Source organism: Haemaphysalis longicornis, unplaced genomic scaffold, assembly GCF_048455015.1.
Source record: "Haemaphysalis longicornis isolate Haplotype H1 unplaced genomic scaffold, Haemaphysalis longicornis Haplotype H1 scaffold_1, whole genome shotgun sequence".
Taxonomy (NCBI): Eukaryota; Metazoa; Arthropoda; class Arachnida; order Ixodida; family Ixodidae; genus Haemaphysalis; species Haemaphysalis longicornis.
In genome coordinates this window covers 108669306-108689740 of record NW_027526203.1, presented here as the reverse complement: position 1 = coordinate 108689740, position 20435 = coordinate 108669306, and the positions used below count along the sequence as shown (strand labels likewise).

The 20435-nt window shown below is 49.4% G+C and overlaps 1 protein-coding gene across 1 annotated transcript; it reads left to right on the top strand.

The window, feature by feature from the left end:
- Nucleotides 1-1044: 1044 nt before the first annotated feature.
- Nucleotides 1045-15998, top strand: LOC144165311 (uncharacterized). Its single transcript, XM_077695433.1, has 2 exons — nt 1045-1094; nt 14641-15998. The coding sequence occupies exons 1-2, from the start codon at nt 1080-1082 to the stop codon at nt 15655-15657; spliced, it is 1032 nt and encodes a 343-aa protein (XP_077551559.1). The 5' UTR covers nt 1045-1079; the 3' UTR covers nt 15658-15998.
- Nucleotides 15999-20435: the final 4437 nt, after the last annotated feature.

Here is a 20435-nt window from a genome sequence, read left to right as displayed (position 1 = left end):
GTCAGCAAGTAGATCGGCCTACTCTACAGCTTCCCTAAAATCAGAATACTGCGTGGCCGCTCTCCACCGTTTCTACCCACGTGCCATGACGTTCCAATTTCACGCGACATGCACTATTCTAAAACATTTACATTGCAAATACATTTCTTGTGAATTATTTTTTTAGGGTATGCACCAATAAGCGCACGTTAAAGCTCTTCTGGGAGAAAAAAGTAGCTGTAATATTTCAATGGCTTCGACTACTTTCGCGGCCTGCATTTTCGGTTTTCATTAATCAATTCAACTGGCAACGGCGTTGGGCACTCGCAATGCGGTTCTATGTTTTGCGGCGTTGCGCGTATGAGCCCGAGTGCAAGGGTTTGATTCCCAGCCACATCGGTAGTTTTTTTACGTGCATTTAAAAAACGAATACAACCCGCTGCTAAGAGAGTCAGGCGCGTGTTAGTGTTCCTCAGATGGCCAAAATTAACACCCAGCAATCCACCTCAGTGTGTCTAACAGTCCAGGTGTAACTTCGGCGCGTAAAACAAAAATATGAACTTGAAACCGTGTTGACTCAGTAAATAAGAATATTACAAACGAACTATGGTGAAAGCGGCACCACCAACCTTTGTTTTTGAACAAATGAATGCTACAGACACAGGCAATTATGCAGGCTCCCACTGCTCGGGGCAGTGTCATCATTAACCTTGGATGTAGGCGTCGTTTATTCGTTTATGGCATGAAAAAAAGGAGATCCTGCGCGGGAGAAAACGAAGAAGACGACTTCTGTGGAGTATCATTACTTGGTCGCGAAGAATGACAGGCACCCTCGGATGCTTCCAGAAACTGTCTTCGCCTAGAGAAAACATTGAGCCTTGGGCAGCTAATAAAAACAAGAAAAAAATAAACAGAGCTGAATACACACTCAGAGTTAAGGGGGGACGCGAAATTAGACAAATTTGGGGCGCGCATCCTAACGACGTCGTTTGCACATACGTGAGCGTATCAGAGCGTGCGATTTTGTATAAAAGCGAGAACTGCGCAAACTTGCAGCAGTCGGCGGGATTCGGGAGCTCTGAAGGAGTTGCGAATTGGAAATGGCTTTGCTTTTGGTGAGTCCACAAGATACTTTTTAGCAATGCCTAGCTAAGTTTTCCTACGCAGATAGTGGTTGCAGTGCTATAAGATTTGAAATTAATTTTCGATTTCAGAAGCGGCTCAAAAAGCCAGGCCTTCGGCAACCGTACTGTTGTTTTTGCGGTGCATCACCCGTCCAGTTGCTTGCCAAAAGAAAGCGTGCCAGATTTCCGGCTGTATATTCGCTTTTTTGTATATCGGGACAAATTAGGCTCGAACAGCGGCGTGGCTGCATGAGCTAAGACTAATCTCTTCTTGAACCACGCTGTTTTAAAACAGAACAAAGAAATAGCACACAGGACGAGACGAAGCGCGAGACGAAGCGCGAGACGAGAACTAATCTCATCCATCCTGACATCCTGTGTACAACGTATGGTGTGCCAGGCGACGTATAGGACATTTTGTTATGGCCTGCCCGGAGCATGCCATGGGATGGTCAGTTCTGTTTACAGAAAATTAAAAGAGCGGTACCCCACATGTTTCTTTGAAAGACATCATATTTTCTAACGTGCATTCTAGTTGACTAGGAGATACATTCTGTGCTTAGTCCTGTAGCTTTTGAAGGTCAGACGCGTATTTGTACCTTGGGGATTGGCCGCGGGAAGTTGTTGAAAGGGCTGATAGGGCGGGGCAAGTGCCGGCACACCTTGCAAGGGTAGGTACGCTCGTCGACTAACTTCAACAAGATTATCAACACTGCGCAAGGGAAAACGAAACGTCGTGTTTTCAAGGTGTCAGCCTACTAAGAACATACACCGGGGACCTGAATTTACCCTGGGCCCCTCTACTATACTGTGCGCAAGAAAGCCTATGTTCTTCTTCGGCGCATAAAACACGCATTCGAATTTCGCGCCGCCTAGACTTCGTTATATGCCATTCTATTTACCTTTTGTTCTGTGACCTATTATCTATTGGAAAGACGTCTTGCAGCTAAAAGGCGACAATTATGGGTCACTGAGGTGAATTTGTCAAGCTCGTGTTCTTGCTTGCACTGTGTAGACTGGCTCAAATAAGCACATTTTTCATCGTTTATCCGGTCGATAAGGCGATTTTTTTTATTTTATAAAGCCAGAAAGAATAAAACAATGGACCTGTTTTTCGACCCGTTGCGCTCAATGTAAAATCTGTCGGAAGTGCAGAGCCGTGATTCGTCATAATGTGTGGTGGCGCCGTTATCCGCTCACTTCTACCACCCATCACCCTTACAAAAATGAATGTTGCGATCCTATTAAACTTTTATAGAGTTCTTATAGAGTCTAAAGGAACTCATTAGAAACTCATAGAAGACCCATGACCTAACGAGTCATCTCTGTAAGATCTCTAAAGAATTTAAAAAAAGACCTCCCTATAAAAACTCACTCTCCCCATCTCTATAAGATCTCTATAGAATTTCAGAAAAGACCTCCCCATAAAAACTCACTCTCCTCATCTCTATAAGATCTCTATAGAATTTGAAAAAAGACCTCCCTATAAAAACTCGCTCTCCCCATCTCTATAAGATCTCTATAAAATTTCAAAAGAGACCTCCCCATAAAAACTCACTCTCTTCATCTCTGTAAGATCTCTATAGAATTTCTAAAGAGACCTCCCTATAAAAACTCAATCTACTCAGGCTCGATAAAGATTCTATACACATTTTACTGAACTCGTTCAATAGCAGTTCTGTGGAGTCTACTCTATGAAAGCTGTTTTGAATTTTTGTAGGGTCTTCACTATAGCAACTAACTCAATATAAGCTCACTAGAAATTCTATTGAAGTTTTAACGTGATAACTCAAGAAAGTTTCTGTTGGTTCACTTTGAAGTTTTTCATCCAAGTTTTTTCAATGGAGGCGGTGCACGGAGAATGAAAATGTCCGTTACATATGCAGGTTAAAGGATGCATATACCGCGATCACCAAATTTGGAATCTTAAAAAAATGATATAATTGGCTTCAATAGTTTGTGGAGGTCCCTCCCAGCAATTTTGGCAGCTATATAGAGCGGGGCCGGAGATGCATGTCGAAAATCAATTTTAATTGCCCCGCCGCGAGAGCCTGCGGATTGCCACAGCACTAGCAAAAAAGGCGAAAGATATTAATTCCCTGCTGGTTTTGCACATACGGGTGATGTCAGATCTGAAATGCACTAAAGTAACTATGATTGTTGGTTTAACATGATAGGGAAGTGCGCTGTAGTCCACCATCACATCAGATCTAGCTACCCCGTTCCGGAATGGGAAGCACTCTCCGGCGCTGTTGTTGTCAGTGGTCTTGTTTCGCCAGGCAGTTTTTCTCACATGTATGGCATGGTCAAATCTTGCAAAGTGAGAAAAAATGAACGCTGTACATACAGGCTTTCAAAACCAATTGAAGACAGACATCATGAACAAAAAGTGAACTCTAATGTGTTCCAATTAAAACTTAAATCAGGTAAATAAGGCTTAATTACATGAATTTACAAATGATTTTTCGAATTATATTTATATAAATTATATTTATATTCAAATTATATTTATATAAAAATATTTCGCTGCGGTCTCGAAATTATATTTCGAGGCCGTAGCGACGGCTCAGAGGTACAGCACTCGCACCGTATGCGGGAGGTACTGGGTTCGAATCCTGGTACCGCCGGGCACCCACCGGTTTCTTTAATGGGTACAGGCGTCCCTGGTCGAGTGCGGACCCTTGAGAGGGGAATCCACGCCTGGAAAGCTGCCTTTACCCTATCGAGGGGCCCCTGACCCTTGTCCATCTGGCGGGGCCCCCGGCCATCATGCCGCGTTGCGCCATTGCCGGGGGTGAAAGAGTCTGGCGGCACGTCCTGCCACAGGCGGTTGCGAGTTGAGCGTCCACCGTGGCTGTTGAAGGCACCATGTGCATTCGTGTGCCTTGGTGGCGTCGGGCACCTACCGGTAAAATAGGTACAAGCGACTCCCCGGCCTGGCGCTCGGCCCTTGTGTGGGACTACAACGCTTGGGAAGTTCACCTGGCTTGCACGACAAATCGCTCCTATGGAAAGGGGCGGCTGCAAAAACGCAGGAACTTCTATCCGCAGCGATGGCTCAGAGGTACAGCACTCGCCTCGTATGCGGGAGGTACTGGGTTCGAATCCTGGTACCGCCGGGCACCCACCGGTTTCTTTAATGGGTACAGGAGTCCGTGGTCGAGTGTTAATGGGTACAGGAGTCCGTGGTCGAGTGCGGACCCTTGAAAGGGGAATCCACGCCTGGAAATCGCCCCTATGGAAAGGGGCGGCTGCAAAAACGCAGGAACCTTTTTTTTCGAAGTTTCAATAAGTACTCGATAGAAAAAGTCTTTTGAAACTCAATAAAAAAGTTTTATGCATATTCATTTTAAACTCTGTAGGGAACTTTAATAGAAACTTAATAGATCTAGTCTATCAAGTTTCAATAAGTACTCGATAGAAAAAGTCTATTGAACCTCTTCTTCCCATTTCAATAGGTTCGCGGTGGCCAAATACCTTTTGAAACTCTATAGGCAGAGTCAATAGAAACTTAAAAAGAAATCATTAAGTTCTTTCGACAAAACGCAATAAACTTTCAAAACCAAGGCGATAAAATTTTTTGTAAGGGCATGCTCTTCGCAGCCCTGTCTCACTCCTCTCTTGATGGATATGCAATTCAAATTTCCCGCCTTCGCAGTGCTCCCGCGCGGCTGCTTGAAAGTGCGCCTGCGGGAGTTCTGTTCTTTTTGGGCTCGATTTAATTTCATATGATGGAGCTGTTTTGCGTCATAACGAAAGAGTAATTTTTTTCTTGCGTGGATGGCGCGTTTCTGCGTCATTTCGAACGCTTCATTTTTTTTCTTGTGCAGCTGGAGATTTCTGCGGCATTTAGAACACGCCATTTTTTTCTTGCCCGGCTGGAGCCTTTCTGCATCATTTCGAACGCGCCATGTTTTTCTTGAGAGGCCGCATTTTCGCTTACTATCCTAAAAACCAACCCAACAAGTGTTCATAACTTAATTAACCGGGGGGGGGGGGGGGGGGGGTAGGGGCACAGGTGATATACACAAATTTTGCCTAAAATGTACCTGCAGTTTTCTTTGCGCTAAATAACGGGGAGATGTCTGACAAGGCCAGCGGCCCGGGACGTTCGAGCGGTTATGACTATTTAAACCGCGTGGTTTTCGAAACCTCAGCGCGACCCCCTGACAACGGTACATAATGCTCTACTTGGGTCCGTTATCTCGCTGCACCGCCTGATTCCGGCAGTCGCATCGGACGCTAGCGAGCTGCAACGACAAGGCGATCCGATAAAGTGCTCTGCACTTTAAACTCCCACGCGCGGTCTGCGACGGCCGCACCAACTAAAGCAGTGACGTACATACAAGGTTTCACGTGACTGGACGATGTCCAAGAATTCAAGCAAGTTTCGGTTTCGGCTCTTTGAAACAACATGCTTGGCATGTGATGTTATCAATAGCTGGTCATTCTCGATACCTCTGTAATCGGCATACCACGCTTCTGCCATGTTGTCGGTTGTGAAATCTATCGGGACGGCTTGGTATCGCAAAAATCCCTAGCCGAGGTGTACCAAGTTGATGAACGCCATCCTTGTCACCACAGACGCTCGAATGCGATGCGCTTTTCCCCCCACATTTTTGTATTGATTTGATTGATTGTGGGGTTTAACGCGCCGACGCAACGCAGGCGATGAGGCGCGCCGTAGTGGAGGGCTCCGGATTAATTTTGACCACCTGGGGATCTTTATCGTGCGCCGAAATCTCGTACACACGGGCGTTTTTGCTTTTCGCCTCCATCAGAAAAGCGGCCTCCGCGGCCGGGAAACGAACCCCCCCCCCCATTTTTGTAGCTTGCCTGGCTCATGCCTGTCTCGTAGAAAGCGTGTCCGCATAAGACAAAGGCTCGGCTGAGTTCCAAGTGCGCCCGCAAGCCGTCGGTTCATATGGCAACACCCCTCCAACCCGGACTCGCAAGCGCGTCAGTGTCAGTCTGTACGCGCTATGCGAACTCGCTCGTAGAGCAGTGTACGTTAACAGTGCAGAAATGGTGAATTCAGTAAAAAAAACATTGTCGCCCCCCCCCCCCCCCCAAAAAAAAAAAAAAAAAACCAAATAAATCTACTTTAGGAAAAACTCGCTATCGGGGATTCAAACTATGAAATACAAAACAACATACTTGTGCTCCAGTACACTGGGCTGCAAGCTAGCGATGCCAGGGGTGGAAATATAGAGTATATAAGGTATAGCCAGTTTACGTTTTTATTTAGTTTCAGCATTCCCAGCACCTTAGATGACTATTTCTTGAATAGCGCTCGTGCAGTAAGCGTCCCCCAAATTTCCAACAATATGTGATCTCTGCCGACTGCATTCCTTAAGTGGAAAGCATTACCAGATGTGTGGTCGTGGTGCTGACCACTGTGCTAGTTCACCAAACGCTAATGTAATTCCCGCACTTTAGTTTTACGCGGTACAATACATTTCAGGTTGATTTTAATTCCTTAGTACCTATACTAACTTTGCTAGAGAGAGGGTTGGGTCACGTGACCGCAGGTGGGGACATGTGTGTGATTGGCTGGTTGCTGTGGCCAATCAATGGTTTGTAATAATTGTGTTGAAAGGTTTTTCTCTCTTTCTTGAACGCCCCCTTTTTGGAGGCGGGGTTTTTGCTCTCAAAACCGGAGTGTTGGGTTTTGTCGGGGGTCGGTCGAGAGGGGATCTAGTTTAGTATAGATCTCGGCCGAACAGGCTGCTGCTGTCAGAGTGACAATGTAACCGTTGTTATGTTCGGGCTCCTCATTTAATTAAGGAAAGCCGCCGGTGGCTCATGTTCGGCGTCGCGTACGCTGGTTGCGGCTATTCAGTGTCCCTTTCATGTAGCCGAACGGACGCCAAGTTCGGAGCCGCGGAGAGCGTGTGTTGTTCCCCTCCTTTTGTGTGTCAAAGGACGGGGGTGCTTAGCCTGAGAACCTCTGTCGCGTCGGAGGTGGCTGGGTCATTCGTCATGACGAGCTCACGGCAAGCTAAATGATCGTGCCTCTTAGTGTCGAAAGGTCGCGCGGTGTAAGTTTGGAGGAATCTGCGACGTCGGCGGAGGCGCTGGTCATTGACGGGTCGTTCGCCTTGAAGACGATCGCTTGGGCCTGATGCGCTTCTTCCCGGGGGACAGACGGCAGGCGGCGGTGTCCTTAGTCTGGGAGGGGATTAGCGGCGACTCCCGCATTGTCCCGACGCGCGCGCAGACGAGGGGGCAGGGCAGACGCGGGGGGATGTTAACCTCGCAAAGACCGCTGTAAGCCTTCCGCTTGGCCTTTGAGCAGAGGCCGCCCGCTGAACGTAATGGTGCGTCCACTCCGCGCGGTCGGTGACTTTAGGCCGCAGATGTCCTGTATTTGCTGGTCGGGTGCAACAGCGTGCGTGGGAAACGCACTACGAGTGCATAAGAGAGAGGGTTGGGTCACGTGACCGCAGGTGGGGACATGTGTGTGATTGGCTGGTTGCTGTGGCCAATCAATGGTTTGTAATAATTGTGTTGAAAGGTTTTTCTCTCTTTCTTGAACGCCCCCTTTTTGGAGGCGGGGTTTTTGCTCTCAAAACCGGAGTGTTGGGTTTTGTCGGGGGTCGGTCGAGAGGGGATCTAGTTTAGTATAGATCTCGGCCGAACAGGCTGCTGCTGTCAGAGTGACAATGTAACCGTCACTCTGACGTGATGTAAAGTTGGAGTTTTGTAAACAATGTAAATAAACCTAATATCTAGCAAGGAAGGCAGTCCTCGTCCCTCACCTGCTCCAAGCATCGGTCGTCGGTCATCGGAGCGAGTCGAGATTGTCCTCTCGGCTCGCGCATCAAAAGAACATCCCTATTTCGCCTCCATCAGTTCGCCAAGAAGATGGAGAGGCGAAATTTAACTGGCGCAGTCGACAGGATGACCACGACCATGGGCTGGAGCTGGTGGGGAATTGCGGAGAGACTACTTCAACGCAAGGTTCGGCTCCGACTAACGACGAGCCACACTCCAAGCATCGACGGGGCGACACCTCAGCGGGAGGCCTCGTGAGTTCCGGCTCAGTGCGGCAGCAGCCGCGATTCAACGGCAACGGGGCGACACCTCAGTGGGAGGCCTCGGGGGCTTCGGCCCAGGGCGGCGTAAGCCGCGGTTCAACGGGGCGACACCTCAGCGGGAGGCCTCGTGGGCTCTGGCCCAGGGCGGCGTAAGCCGCGGTTCAACGGGGCGACACCTCAGCGGGAGGCCTCGGGGGCTTCGGCCCAGGGCGGCGTAAGCCGCGGTTCAACGGGGCGACACCTCAGCGGGAGGCCTCGGGGGCTTCGGCCCAGGGCGGCGTAAGCCGCGGTTCAACGGGGCGACACCTCAGCGGGAGGCCTCGGGGGCTCTGGCCCAGAGAGCACGGCCCCATCCCAGCGGCGAGAGCGGCGCATCGGGTCCACGAGCTGCTGCACCAGCGACACTGCGACCCGGCCGAACCCGGAGCGGGCACAGGTGGGCCCTGACTTACTTTCTCCGGGTTCACCATGGCCACTATGCTAATGGGATGTCGTGGCACCGACCGAAAGGTTAGTGCCATTGTGCTCGAGATTGAGGAGTTGAGAGCGGAGATAGCTCTCAAAAATGCCCAGCACGCTTTAGAAAAAGCAAGGCTAGCGGGTAGCCGGGGCGCGGGTAGCCCGTCCGCATGGGCAGCTGAAGAGCTTAGCGCTCAATTAGCCCAAGGGCGAGCGGAGATCGCCTATGAAAAAGCGAAGCTTCGCAAGATTGGTGGCCTCGAAGAGGACGCCAATGTTTTCACCGTGTTTGTTCCCTCGTGGGCGCTTCGAGCGCCACGGGGTAAGGAGAGTGGGAATGTAGTGGAGGTTGCCGAAGCCACCCCAGTTGTTGGGCAACACGGTAGCGTTCCCACTGCTACGGAGGAGATTGTGGAATCTCGTAAGACAGATGTCTTAGCCGCAGCAATTCCGTCTGTTGCGGCGGGCAGTGTTGCTGTGTCCACGCAGGAAAATGTCGAGAGTAGCACCGCCCCATGCGCCGACATAGATTCCGCTGCCGACCGCGAGGAGCCCCGCGTGGATGAGCTAACGCAGAGATTGAGCGAAGCTGCAGAAAGCATTCTCATCTCGGAGGAAGCAGAGGAAGCGCAGGGGTCTTGCAAGGGCAGCGGAACGGCGCGCCTAATCGTTGAGCTTCCGTGCGCAAAGCAGGAATGTGCGAGCGGCCCGCGGCGTCTTGCGCGTAGGCCGATTCCGACGGGCCCGAGAACGCGGGACGCGGGGGCAGGTGTGGCGGCGCAGGTGCGACATCGTCGTACGCGCTACCGCCGAGTAGGGTGTTCCTTTTCTCCCGGGAGCAGAGGACACCGCGAGCCAAACCAGGGTTCGTGTAGAATCAGCTGGTGGCGCACAAAACGGAATCAGCTTCCGTGCGACGGTCGGTGTGTGCCACCGTGGAAGGAGGTGTACGCGCTGAATAGTATGCAGTGCGAGACAGGGACGGTTCAGCGTTGTTTGCCGCACACTTAGTTGTTAGCGTTTTGCGTTTTTTTCTGTTTTTTTTTTTTGTGTAGGGTTCGCCCAGACGAGCGTTATTGTTAGTTTTACCTGTATTGTAGTTCTTCCCGTTGTTGTTAGTTTTTTTTTGTTTGTGCATGTGTTGGTTGCGTTCAGCTGTCGTAAGTCGTGTGATTTGCGAGAAGCGCAGCCTGGCGGTCTTGACGCGGTCTTCCTGAGGAGTAGAGCCGCTGTTACAGCACAGGGAGTTTACCTCTGGGTACAATGGCGAGTGCCTTCCTTTATTTGCGCTCGTTGGCATATGGTCATGGTGGGCCATGGAATGTGCAGGTAGGGCCCACTTGTGGCGCTTGTGTGCGAACTAGTGTCTGAAGTACTGAAAAGTGAACTTTCAGTACATCGCATGTGGACAGCGAGTGAATCGCAACCGGGACGAACAATCTGTGTCGCATTCCGAAAGAACCGGCGTCCGCGAGTGCGTGAAGAAACGCTGAACTTTCTTTAAACGTTTTGTTATTGGTACAGGAGTAGCCTCATTTTGAGCGTTTGGGTTTTGGTCGGGTGTTGTTTTTTTTCTTTCATTAGAGTGAAAGAATGTTCCTACATGCGCTGAACGGTTAAGGATGGATGGTGTCATTCATCCAGTTGTCTAGTTGTAACATTTATACCCTTCGTGGGGTTGGTTGCCTTTAATGGTAGAGGGTGCCACGAGTTTGTTCTCACGGGCCACGGGACCTGTAGTTGAGCGTCTTCGTTTATTGTTTGATGTTGCGCAAGCCATGGCTAGGCAAAGGCAATGAGTATGCCGTGTTGTATCCGTTTTTGGTGCAGTTGGCCGGCGCGTTGTGCTGTTTGGGTAGGTGTGTAGCGGGTTAATTTTTTTTGTTGTACTGTATTGTACCCGCGTTGTATTGTACTTGCGTAACGGCTTGAGTGTGTTTTTTTTAGTTCTGACTTTGCCGTAAGACATAACGTGCAGTGAGAGTTAATGTTGTACGTACAGCTAGTGTACGGACAACATTCTTAGTGCGGAGGTGTTATGTTCGGGCTCCTCATTTAATTAAGGAAAGCCGCCGGTGGCTCATGTTCGGCGTCGCGTACGCTGGTTGCGGCTATTCAGTGTCCCTTTCATGTAGCCGAACGGACGCCAAGTTCGGAGCCGCGGAGAGCGTGTGTTGTTCCCCTCCTTTTGTGTGTCAAAGGACGGGGGTGCTTAGCCTGAGAACCTCTGTCGCGTCGGAGGTGGCTGGGTCATTCGTCATGACGAGCTCACGGCAAGCTAAATGATCGTGCCTCTTAGTGTCGAAAGGTCGCGCGGTGTAAGTTTGGAGGAATCTGCGACGTCGGCGGAGGCGCTGGTCATTGACGGGTCGTTCGCCTTGAAGACGATCGCTTGGGCCTGATGCGCTTCTTCCCGGGGGACAGACGGCAGGCGGCGGTGTCCTTAGTCTGGGAGGGGATTAGCGGCGACTCCCGCATTGTCCCGACGCGCGCGCAGACGAGGGGGCAGGGCAGACGCGGGGGGATGTTAACCTCGCAAAGACCGCTGTAAGCCTTCCGCTTGGCCTTTGAGCAGAGGCCGCCCGCTGAACGTAATGGTGCGTCCACTCCGCGCGGTCGGTGACTTTAGGCCGCAGATGTCCTGTATTTGCTGGTCGGGTGCAACAGCGTGCGTGGGAAACGCACTACGAGTGCATAAGAGAGAGGGTTGGGTCACGTGACCGCAGGTGGGGACATGTGTGTGATTGGCTGGTTGCTGTGGCCAATCAATGGTTTGTAATAATTGTGTTGAAAGGTTTTTCTCTCTTTCTTGAACGCCCCCTTTTTGGAGGCGGGGTTTTTGCTCTCAAAACCGGAGTGTTGGGTTTTGTCGGGGGTCGGTCGAGAGGGGATCTAGTTTAGTATAGATCTCGGCCGAACAGGCTGCTGCTGTCAGAGTGACAATGTAACCGTCACTCTGACGTGATGTAAAGTTGGAGTTTTGTAAACAATGTAAATAAACCTAATATCTAGCAAGGAAGGCAGTCCTCGTCCCTCACCTGCTCCAAGCATCGGTCGTCGGTCATCGGAGCGAGTCGAGATTGTCCTCTCGGCTCGCGCATCAAAAGAACATCCCTATTTCGCCTCCATCAGTTCGCCAAGAAGATGGAGAGGCGAAATTTAACTCCGCACTTTAGTTTTACGCGGTACAATACATTTCAGGTTGATTTTAATTCCTTAGTACCTATACTAACTTTGCTTACTCTTCTCCCAGCTTCAATTAACCTTAGATTTAAGATGCGAAGCATCTCATGATCCGGGCTATGTCCCTCCCTTTTTCTACCAGCGTACCAATCAGCGCAGCGTCGCATGTGCGCTTGTGTGGAGCTACTTGGACTGAAATCTTGATACAGTGTACAAACCAACAAACTAAAGGCGCGTTCTTCCAGGGACAACTGCGCCGTGACTTAGTTTCAGCTGAGCGAACGAATTACAGCGACCCAACGGCGGCCGGCCGACTAAACGCTGGGCCGACTGATTCTGTCGGAGTGTCGGCGAGTAGTGCAGTAGCGCAGTCAAGGCAAGCCTATTCGTTTTGACCTCGTACGAAACGTCATAGGAAAGTCACAAGAAGGATTTAGAGAGGAGGACAACATTTTTCGCATTCACTTTTCCACTGAATAAAGTCGCGTGGTCGAAACATGGCCTAGAGACGCCAGGCTACAATTTTCGGTAGTAATCCCGCAATGTTTACAAACCTCTTCAGTATCCCTTTGTAGGCGCGCTATGTTGAAATCCCTCGACAGATTTCCCGATGTTGCTAAGAAGCAATTTGATACAATTAAAAAAGAAGTGACCGATCCGACGTTGATCTTTTCTTTTTGAATATCAGAACAGTTATGAAATAAGAGGGGATAGATTACACTGATATGAATAAGAAAGGCCAGGACGCCGACCACAAGTTATTTCTAGTTTAAAAGAAATTAACGGTTCGGCTTCCACACGGAAGCCTTGGTCACAATAAAACCTTGAAGGGAAATAATCGCCTTAAGTACGTTTCACAACGCTGCGCAGGAAACTTGCGTAGATTGACGGCAGATTTCCGGCGTTACTATTCAGCGTGTGTTCCGTCGTCTGTATGTGAAGTGATTCCGGTAGCAGGCGTGAGGTAGCATTGATTTCTTTTGCGAGGACACGTGCAGCTGACCAGTTGATTGTGTGCGATGTGGTATCGCAGTGCTCGGGAAGGGTGCTTGTCGACACGTGGTTCTTATTTACATAATCTCGATGTTGCTTCACGCGCTTCGCGAAGTTTCCAGACTCGCCAATATACACGTAATGGCAATCTGCACAAGGAATGACGTAGACAACTCCTGGATACCTCTCTGTCTGTAGTTTGTCCTTCACGTTCACAAGTTCATGCCTTAGTTTGCGAGACGGCACTTCCGCAGTTTGCACGTTGTATGAGCGGAGCAGGTGTGACAAAGCCGAGCTGATGCCGTGTGCACGTACGGATTTGCCGCGCGCTTCTGAAGTCCGACGTCGGCAGGATGCGCAGGCCGAGGGCACTGCCGCTGAACAGAGTTGATGAAGGGTGCTTCCCTCGGCCTGCACAGCGCCCTCGGCCTGCACAGCCTGCCGACGTCGGACTTCAGAAGCGCGCGGCAAATCCGTACGTGCACACGGCATCAGCTCGGCTTTGTCACACCTGCTCCGCTCATACAACGTGCAAACTGCGGAAGTGCCGTCTCGCAAACTAAGGCATGAACTTCTGAACGTGAAGGACAAACTGCAGACAGAGAGGTATCCAGGAGTTGTTTACGTCATTCCTTGTGCAGATTGCCATTACGTGTATATTGGCGAGTCTGGAAACTTTACAAAGCGCCTGCAGCAACATCTAGATTATGTATACAAGAACCACGTCTCGACAAGCACCCTTGCCGAGCACAGCGCTACCACATCGCACACAATCTACTGGTCAGCTGCACGTGTCCCCGGAAAACAAATCAATGCTACCTCACGCATGCTGCTGGAATCACTTCACATACAGACGACGGAACACACGCTGAATAGTAACGCCGGAAATCTGCCGTCAATCTACGCAAGTTTCCTGCGCAGCGTTGTGAAACGTACTTAAGGCGATTATTTCCCTTCAAGATTTTGTTGTGAACAAGGCTTCCGTGGGGAAGCCGAACCGTTAATTTCTTGTAAACTCGAAATAACTTGGGGTCAACCTCCTGGTCTTTCTTCAAAATGCATCCCGACCACATGGGTTTCCGTCATACTCTTGATTTCAATTACACTGCTATGATCACGCAAAGATTCTAGTAAAACTCCTGAATAACTATAAAAAGTGTTCAGTATATTTGCCGCCTAGGCGAACCTCCGCAGTGGCATCCAAATCATCTACCCCCACTCACTACATGTAGTGCAAGTTTGGTAAGCTGTAATAAATCAGTCAATTTTGTGTCGCTAAAGACAATATAGATACGCGAACTACATGATGACTGCCCATTCTGCAGGCGAATCCAGTTACGACGCCGGTGCTAGCTCTCAGTGTCCACTCATCTTCCCTCTCCTTTCAGTCACTAGTAGCGCTGCACGCCCGCATTAGTGTGGGGCGGGGTGTCTAAACGCATACATGTATTCAGAGGAGAGTGGTCACAGGCCTCGTAGAGAGATGAAAAGAAGATATATTCGTGAAGTCCGCTGCTTGGCAAGATACAGCTCCACAAGGAGTGGCACTAGCGTGACCCTTAAAATCGTTGAATCGATGGAAATCGTTCCTATTGCAGCAGAAATGAATGAGCTTCCTTACAAAAGTCTCTGACGTAAATTTTCGTTCTGTTTGCCTAAATGTCGTCGGTCAGTCGGAAGAACATTACCGGTGAAATTTTATTTGCATTGTTGTACTACTTCAGTTCATTTTGTGCTGTAGTCTTGCATAAACACCGAAACGTTAATAACGTCCTGATGTTATCGCGGTGTCTGAACAAGGTCAACTAACCTATTATTTAAGGACCCAAATGTCGTTCACTCAGTAGTGCTTTCCTTTCTAGGAGCCCCTATTGCTGCTGACGTTGCTGCTCACTCAAGCCGGCCGCAGCCATCAGTCCATCTTCCCGGCCCCCATCGTAAAATTCCAGCCGGTGGCCCTACCTCCTTGGCTTCATGGTGGCGCTTATGTGCACACACAGGTCCTCCCTCCCGGGCATCATTACGCTCACCAGCGCATCGTAACCCACGGCGCGCCACTCGTGCGCTACGTCCACCCACCACCGGCAATCTTAACGGCGCACAGAACCGTCGCAAGCCCTATCATCTACGGTGGCTGGCGGGCTCCCGTCGGGGTGCACGCCAGACCAGCTGCCATCGCAACTCACGTGGCGGCTCCAGTTTTCACGGCTCTAGCGTTCAGGCAGCCGGTGACGACCACCAGAGGATATCACGCGCAGGGTGTGGCAGCACATCTGAAAACGTACGTGCCTCCGCTGCCTACAGGTCATGCCATCGTCAGTAGCTACTTCAACGTGCCTGGCTCTGGTAGGTCAGGTCCACCCCCGGGATTTCCTTCTCTGGATGGCGAAGCCCTTCCGTCCGATTTCGTTGCCCGTAACCTAATACCGCAAGTGGAACAGACGACGACAGTCGACCACGCCAAAGAGTACCGACATGGTGCTTGGGCCAAGCCCCCTGCTTTCACGTCCTTCGAGCCCCAGCCTACCTCCCTTTTTAACAGACAAGACGAAATATCATTCAACATAAACACACACAGGGATCTACTAACGTCACCACGACCGGCGCGTCACCATCAAGAACTGAGCAGTACAGAAGAATTTCCGTCTTGGTCCACCTCTCCGCAAGGAGATGACCAGCCAACGCGTTACAGTTCAAGGGTGACACGTGGTGTGGGAAGGCGATACGCCGGAAGGAATCGTGGCTCCGGGGACAGTGGCGAATTGAGGTGGCCTTTCGAAATTGACTTTGCTGCCCTGAAAGAGAAAGAAGCACGCGAGAAGAATGCGCAATTGCAGAAGTCCACCGCTGAACAACAGGAAAGAGCAGATCACTCATAGAGTCACAAATCCGATTCTAGGTGGAGTCGAAAATCCGAATTTAAGACAGATGCAGTGACCATATCGCAAGGCAGCCAAATCTTAGGTGCCTTTTTGTTTTCAAAACACAAGGATAGGTAACTTTTGTCTACTGGCAAGCCTTGTACCCCGTCGCAAAGCCATACAGCCTTTCGCAATATTGTTCGCCGGCTTACAACTCTGGTGAACCTCAATTATGTACCTGCTTACCTTGCATCTACAAAACCGAGTAAGCGAGATCTCTTGGAAGCTTGATTGTAAAGCAACGAGCTCATGGAAAGGTGGTCTACTGGTCCAGTTGCCAGTTACATGACGAAGTTATTTTCGCAATCTTATTTTCAAATGTGTTTCTTAAAATCCTTTCGAAAATAAAGCGATTACAAACTACATTCTTCAGTTCCACCTGGTTTTTTAATTGCGACCATGATGTTATTTTTTGTTCTCCCAACCGAACCTCAGAGAATCTCTATATAAATAAATAGATGAACAAACAAACAAACACACACATAAATAAATAAACAAACAAACACACAAATAAATAAATAAATAAATGAATAAATAAATAAATAAATAAATAAATAAATAACACATCTCAGGGAAATAAAATCTCAGAGAATCTCTAAAAAAACCCAGCTCATCGTCCAAATGGCGAGAAGATAGGTTGTCCCGCCGAGAGCATGGACATTGACGTCATAACCGCGTCCCGGGGAAGCTTGGGCAGAACATCGTTGCGCGTTTTTGCTCGCCCACAAAGAAAGCAGATTTCGCCCCGAATGCAAAAAAGTCACGCCTCACGCCATTGGATTCAGAGCACAGCGCACTTTCCGAAACGGCTAATCAGACTTCATCAACGGTCATTTGACTCCGGAAAACCAGCACAAGCCCTAGCACTGAAAAACAAGAACCAATGGCAATTTCTCTGTGTAGACAACTGTAGGATAAAAGCGAGAAAGAGCCGAGACAGCCGTCTATAGAATCTCCGGAGCCAGTGACCTTTCCGTGTTCTCGTAGTCGATTCATGGTTCATCTAAGCAATGCCTTATGCGATATACTACTGGTCAATTAAAGCACCTTCTTAATCAATCGGGTTCCTCGTACAATTCGGTTATTCACTTTGACATCCGCAGCTTGTCTAAGCATTATGACGACCTAGCCAATTTCCTCACACTTGTAAATCGTACATTTTCCCTGTTCTGCCTGTCTGAAATGTGGCCATCTCCAGCTGATGACAACCTATCTAATTTACCTGGATACTGCGCTGACTACCACCACCGCCCCGCGGCCCGTCATGGTGGTGCTGCAATATTTATTTCCAACACAATATCTTACTTGCGCCGCACTGACATTTCTATTGCTACTCTAAAGTGCGAGTCTATCTGTCTTGTGCTTTGCACATGCTTTCTTCCGACAATTTAAAAAACGCGCGACAATCCACACTGTAAATGTGGTTGTAAAGCGAAGCTATAAACGACACCCACAACGATTACCCATGCGACGTCACTTGCATTCACACACGGGGCTCTACAAGGAGTGGAACCAGATACAAGTGAAATGCACTTAAACACGCTCTTTATTACTCCAGAGATATTTTGTGCTAAGGTTAAATTAATGCACGCTCCATGAATGGTGGTTGGTTGAGCTGTATTGGTGAAGCACATGAGTGGGGAGTTCTTTTATAAAATGAAAGGAAGCTCAACCCGTTGTTAGAGGACCCCACTTCTCTGCCGCTGCCGCCGCCGACGGAGGGGACGAGATGAGCAGCAGAGACGCAGGAGAAGTGAGATATGATGCGTTGGTGTGAGCGTCTTTTAATTTTTACGAAATCCACATGCGCAGAGGCGCGCACACACCCGCTGCACTGGCCGTGTACAGAGCGCACAGCGGCGCGAGAGGTAGTGTGACGCTATCACGTGGCATTCAGCGAGAACGCAGGGGGTAAACCCGCAGGTGTGCGCAGTGAGTGCACCGTTTATCTCTCTCGTCTCCACATGGTCTCGTAGCTCAATCGGTAAGACAATCGGCTCTCACATAGTTTCTCTATTCGTGCCAGGTTCGATTTCCGGTGGTTACAGTAACTTGTTTTATTTGTTCGCAGGAGTTTTCTGTTGACACAAACGGTCGCTACAAAACCCTTGGGCGGTAGCGGTAAAAAACTTCTCTTTAAAACACTGCCGTTGCCTCTATTTATCGCTCAACTTCCTCGTCTTACTTTGACTGCTTTAGCTAAATTGACCGCATCCTTACTTCACTCAATGCTGAAAAAAGGAACATTATAATACTATGTGATATCAACCCAGACATTGCGGATATAAATGACGGCAGTCTTTCAGATTACACAACTTGCGCACTTTGTCGTGAAATGGACTCGCTAATAAACGGGCCCACTAGTTGTAACCCGATGGGTACCGACATTGACTCTCTTTTACCAAACATTCTTTCGCCCCAACTAGATGTTGTCGTTCACCATCATATTTGGAATCATTACCGCGTCTTTCTTTTGGAAGGAAGTGCCAGTAAAATTAAAACTAATACCATGATAAGGCGTTCGTTCGATAACAATAAATTTGTTGACGCTATATGAAATACCGACTGGAATAACCGATTCCAAGAAACTGATGTTGACGACACTTTTAATCTGTTTCCCGCAAAAAAAAAAACAAAAACAAACGCATTGGTGTGTGCACGACAGTAACTTCACATTTCCGATGGTATTGTGCGTCCTGAAAACCATAGATAACAAACGGCCTCTTACGCAGCATTCAGAAAAAAGATAATCTTCATAAAAAGGTTAAAGCTCAGCCTTTTAACCGTGCTCTTAGTGCCCGTTTAAAAAGTATTCGCATATTTTCACCCCTTTAATTAGGCAGGCTAAGCGTAATTATTACCGAAATGAAATACTCAAAAAATTACGCCCACCTCCCCTCGTGGGAACCCTGATGTGATGCGAAGCTGAAGGGGGTTCCATTGTGCGTTTCCGTTGGGTCGATTACTTGAATTGCGTGAAACGTATGCGCGGCGCGCCCGAAGGAGAGGAGACCACGGAGAGAGAGGGCGCTGCACATGCGCACAGCGCGCTTGCGCCGCGGGCAACACCGCCCACCGGCGGAGTGAGACAGCGCGCCGCACTGCGCGCGCCACAGATGTTGGGGGAGAGGGCCAATATCACGGCGAGAGGAGGAGGGGCGCAGCTATGCGGACAACGACGACGACGGACGCACGCAGGAGTGACAGAGGCGCCGGCAAGAGATGCTCTCAGCGTCGCATCTAAAACGGAACGAATACCCACAAACATTCGCAAATAATTAAGCAGTTTTAAATGCAGAGCATTTCAGTAACTCACGATGTCACCCGCGTTGACGTCCGTAGTCGTAGTCCGCACCCCTCCCCCTACACTATATAAAAAAAAATACTGTCCGGCGCCTGGTTTCGATCCGTCGACCCTGCGGGCGGAACGCAATGTACATGGTGCTCTACCCACTGCGCCACAAAGCCGACACAGAATGGGAGGCTACGAACGCGCCTTATATCCTTGACTCATTCAAACTACGTCAAGAAGCTGCTGATAAAACGCATTCACTACCACCAACTCCCCAAATACTAAACGTTAACGCAATACAGCCACCCCCTATGCGACGCAATTACTCGAGTCCCCCTCGCGGGGAGATGGGCCCAATTTTTTTACTTGCATGTTTCTGAAACGAGTTCACCTTTATCGAAAATTACTGGTGGCATTCGGGTTCTACTTACTCACCCGACATAGCCAATGCATTTAACAGATTATTTTCTAGCAGCCACAACAACCACAATTTAATTGTAATTTTCGTGCCCCTCGCGTACAGTCTTTGTTTTTTTCTAATCCCGACAACACCGAAAGCAGTCTTTAAGATTATAAGAAGTTTAAAAAATACAAGCCCTGTATTAGTATTAAACAATATATCCGCTGCGAAAACCAAGCTAGTTGCACAACAGTCATCCGGCGCTCTGGCGAGCATTGTTAACAATATTTTTAAAAGCGGCGTTTATCCCGAACAGCTTACAGATGCCTTAATAGGCTTCTGAGGGTCGCCATTTCAATCGCGCAAACGCTAGAGTACCCCTTCACGACAACGTATACACAATAATTAACCTGGGCGTGAAGCGGGGGCCACACAAATAGGCAAACAAGATGTTTGTTTGTTTGTTTATCTAACCGGTTTCTCGCCGCCGTACTGCCCTGCTCCGACATGCGGCATAATGCTAGGACGCAGCCTCTATGACGCACGAAGCACTGAACAGCACGGCGCCACTATTGGTGGGCCGCTTTAAATGCTGTAGCCAATCGGCGTTCCGGGCTCTGGGAGAACCGCGGGTGCACGTTTCAGCGAGCGGCGCTCCTGCACCGGCGGCACGGCGTATCTTAGTAGGGAAGACTGTCGAGCGTCGCCATCCGTCACGCGAGCTTAGCTGAGTTTGTAGATATTGCGCAGCGTTTACAAGGTATGAATAACGCCGAAAGACACAGAGAGCCTCTGGAGACGGAGACGCCGCTACACGCGCGACCGCGGCAAGCATCTGCCTACTCGTTCGACAAGGAGCGCACTCTGTGGTGTATGCACGATACGGCGTACACCACAGCAGCGTCATTCCATGCCAAGTCGAAAGGTCGACCATCACGGATTTGCTCAGTAAAAATTGTAGGCCATTCTCGCATGCCCCACAATGCTCCCTCAAAGTATTTTTGGCCAAAACAAATATTTTGTTCTTTGTCTAGCCGCCCTTTT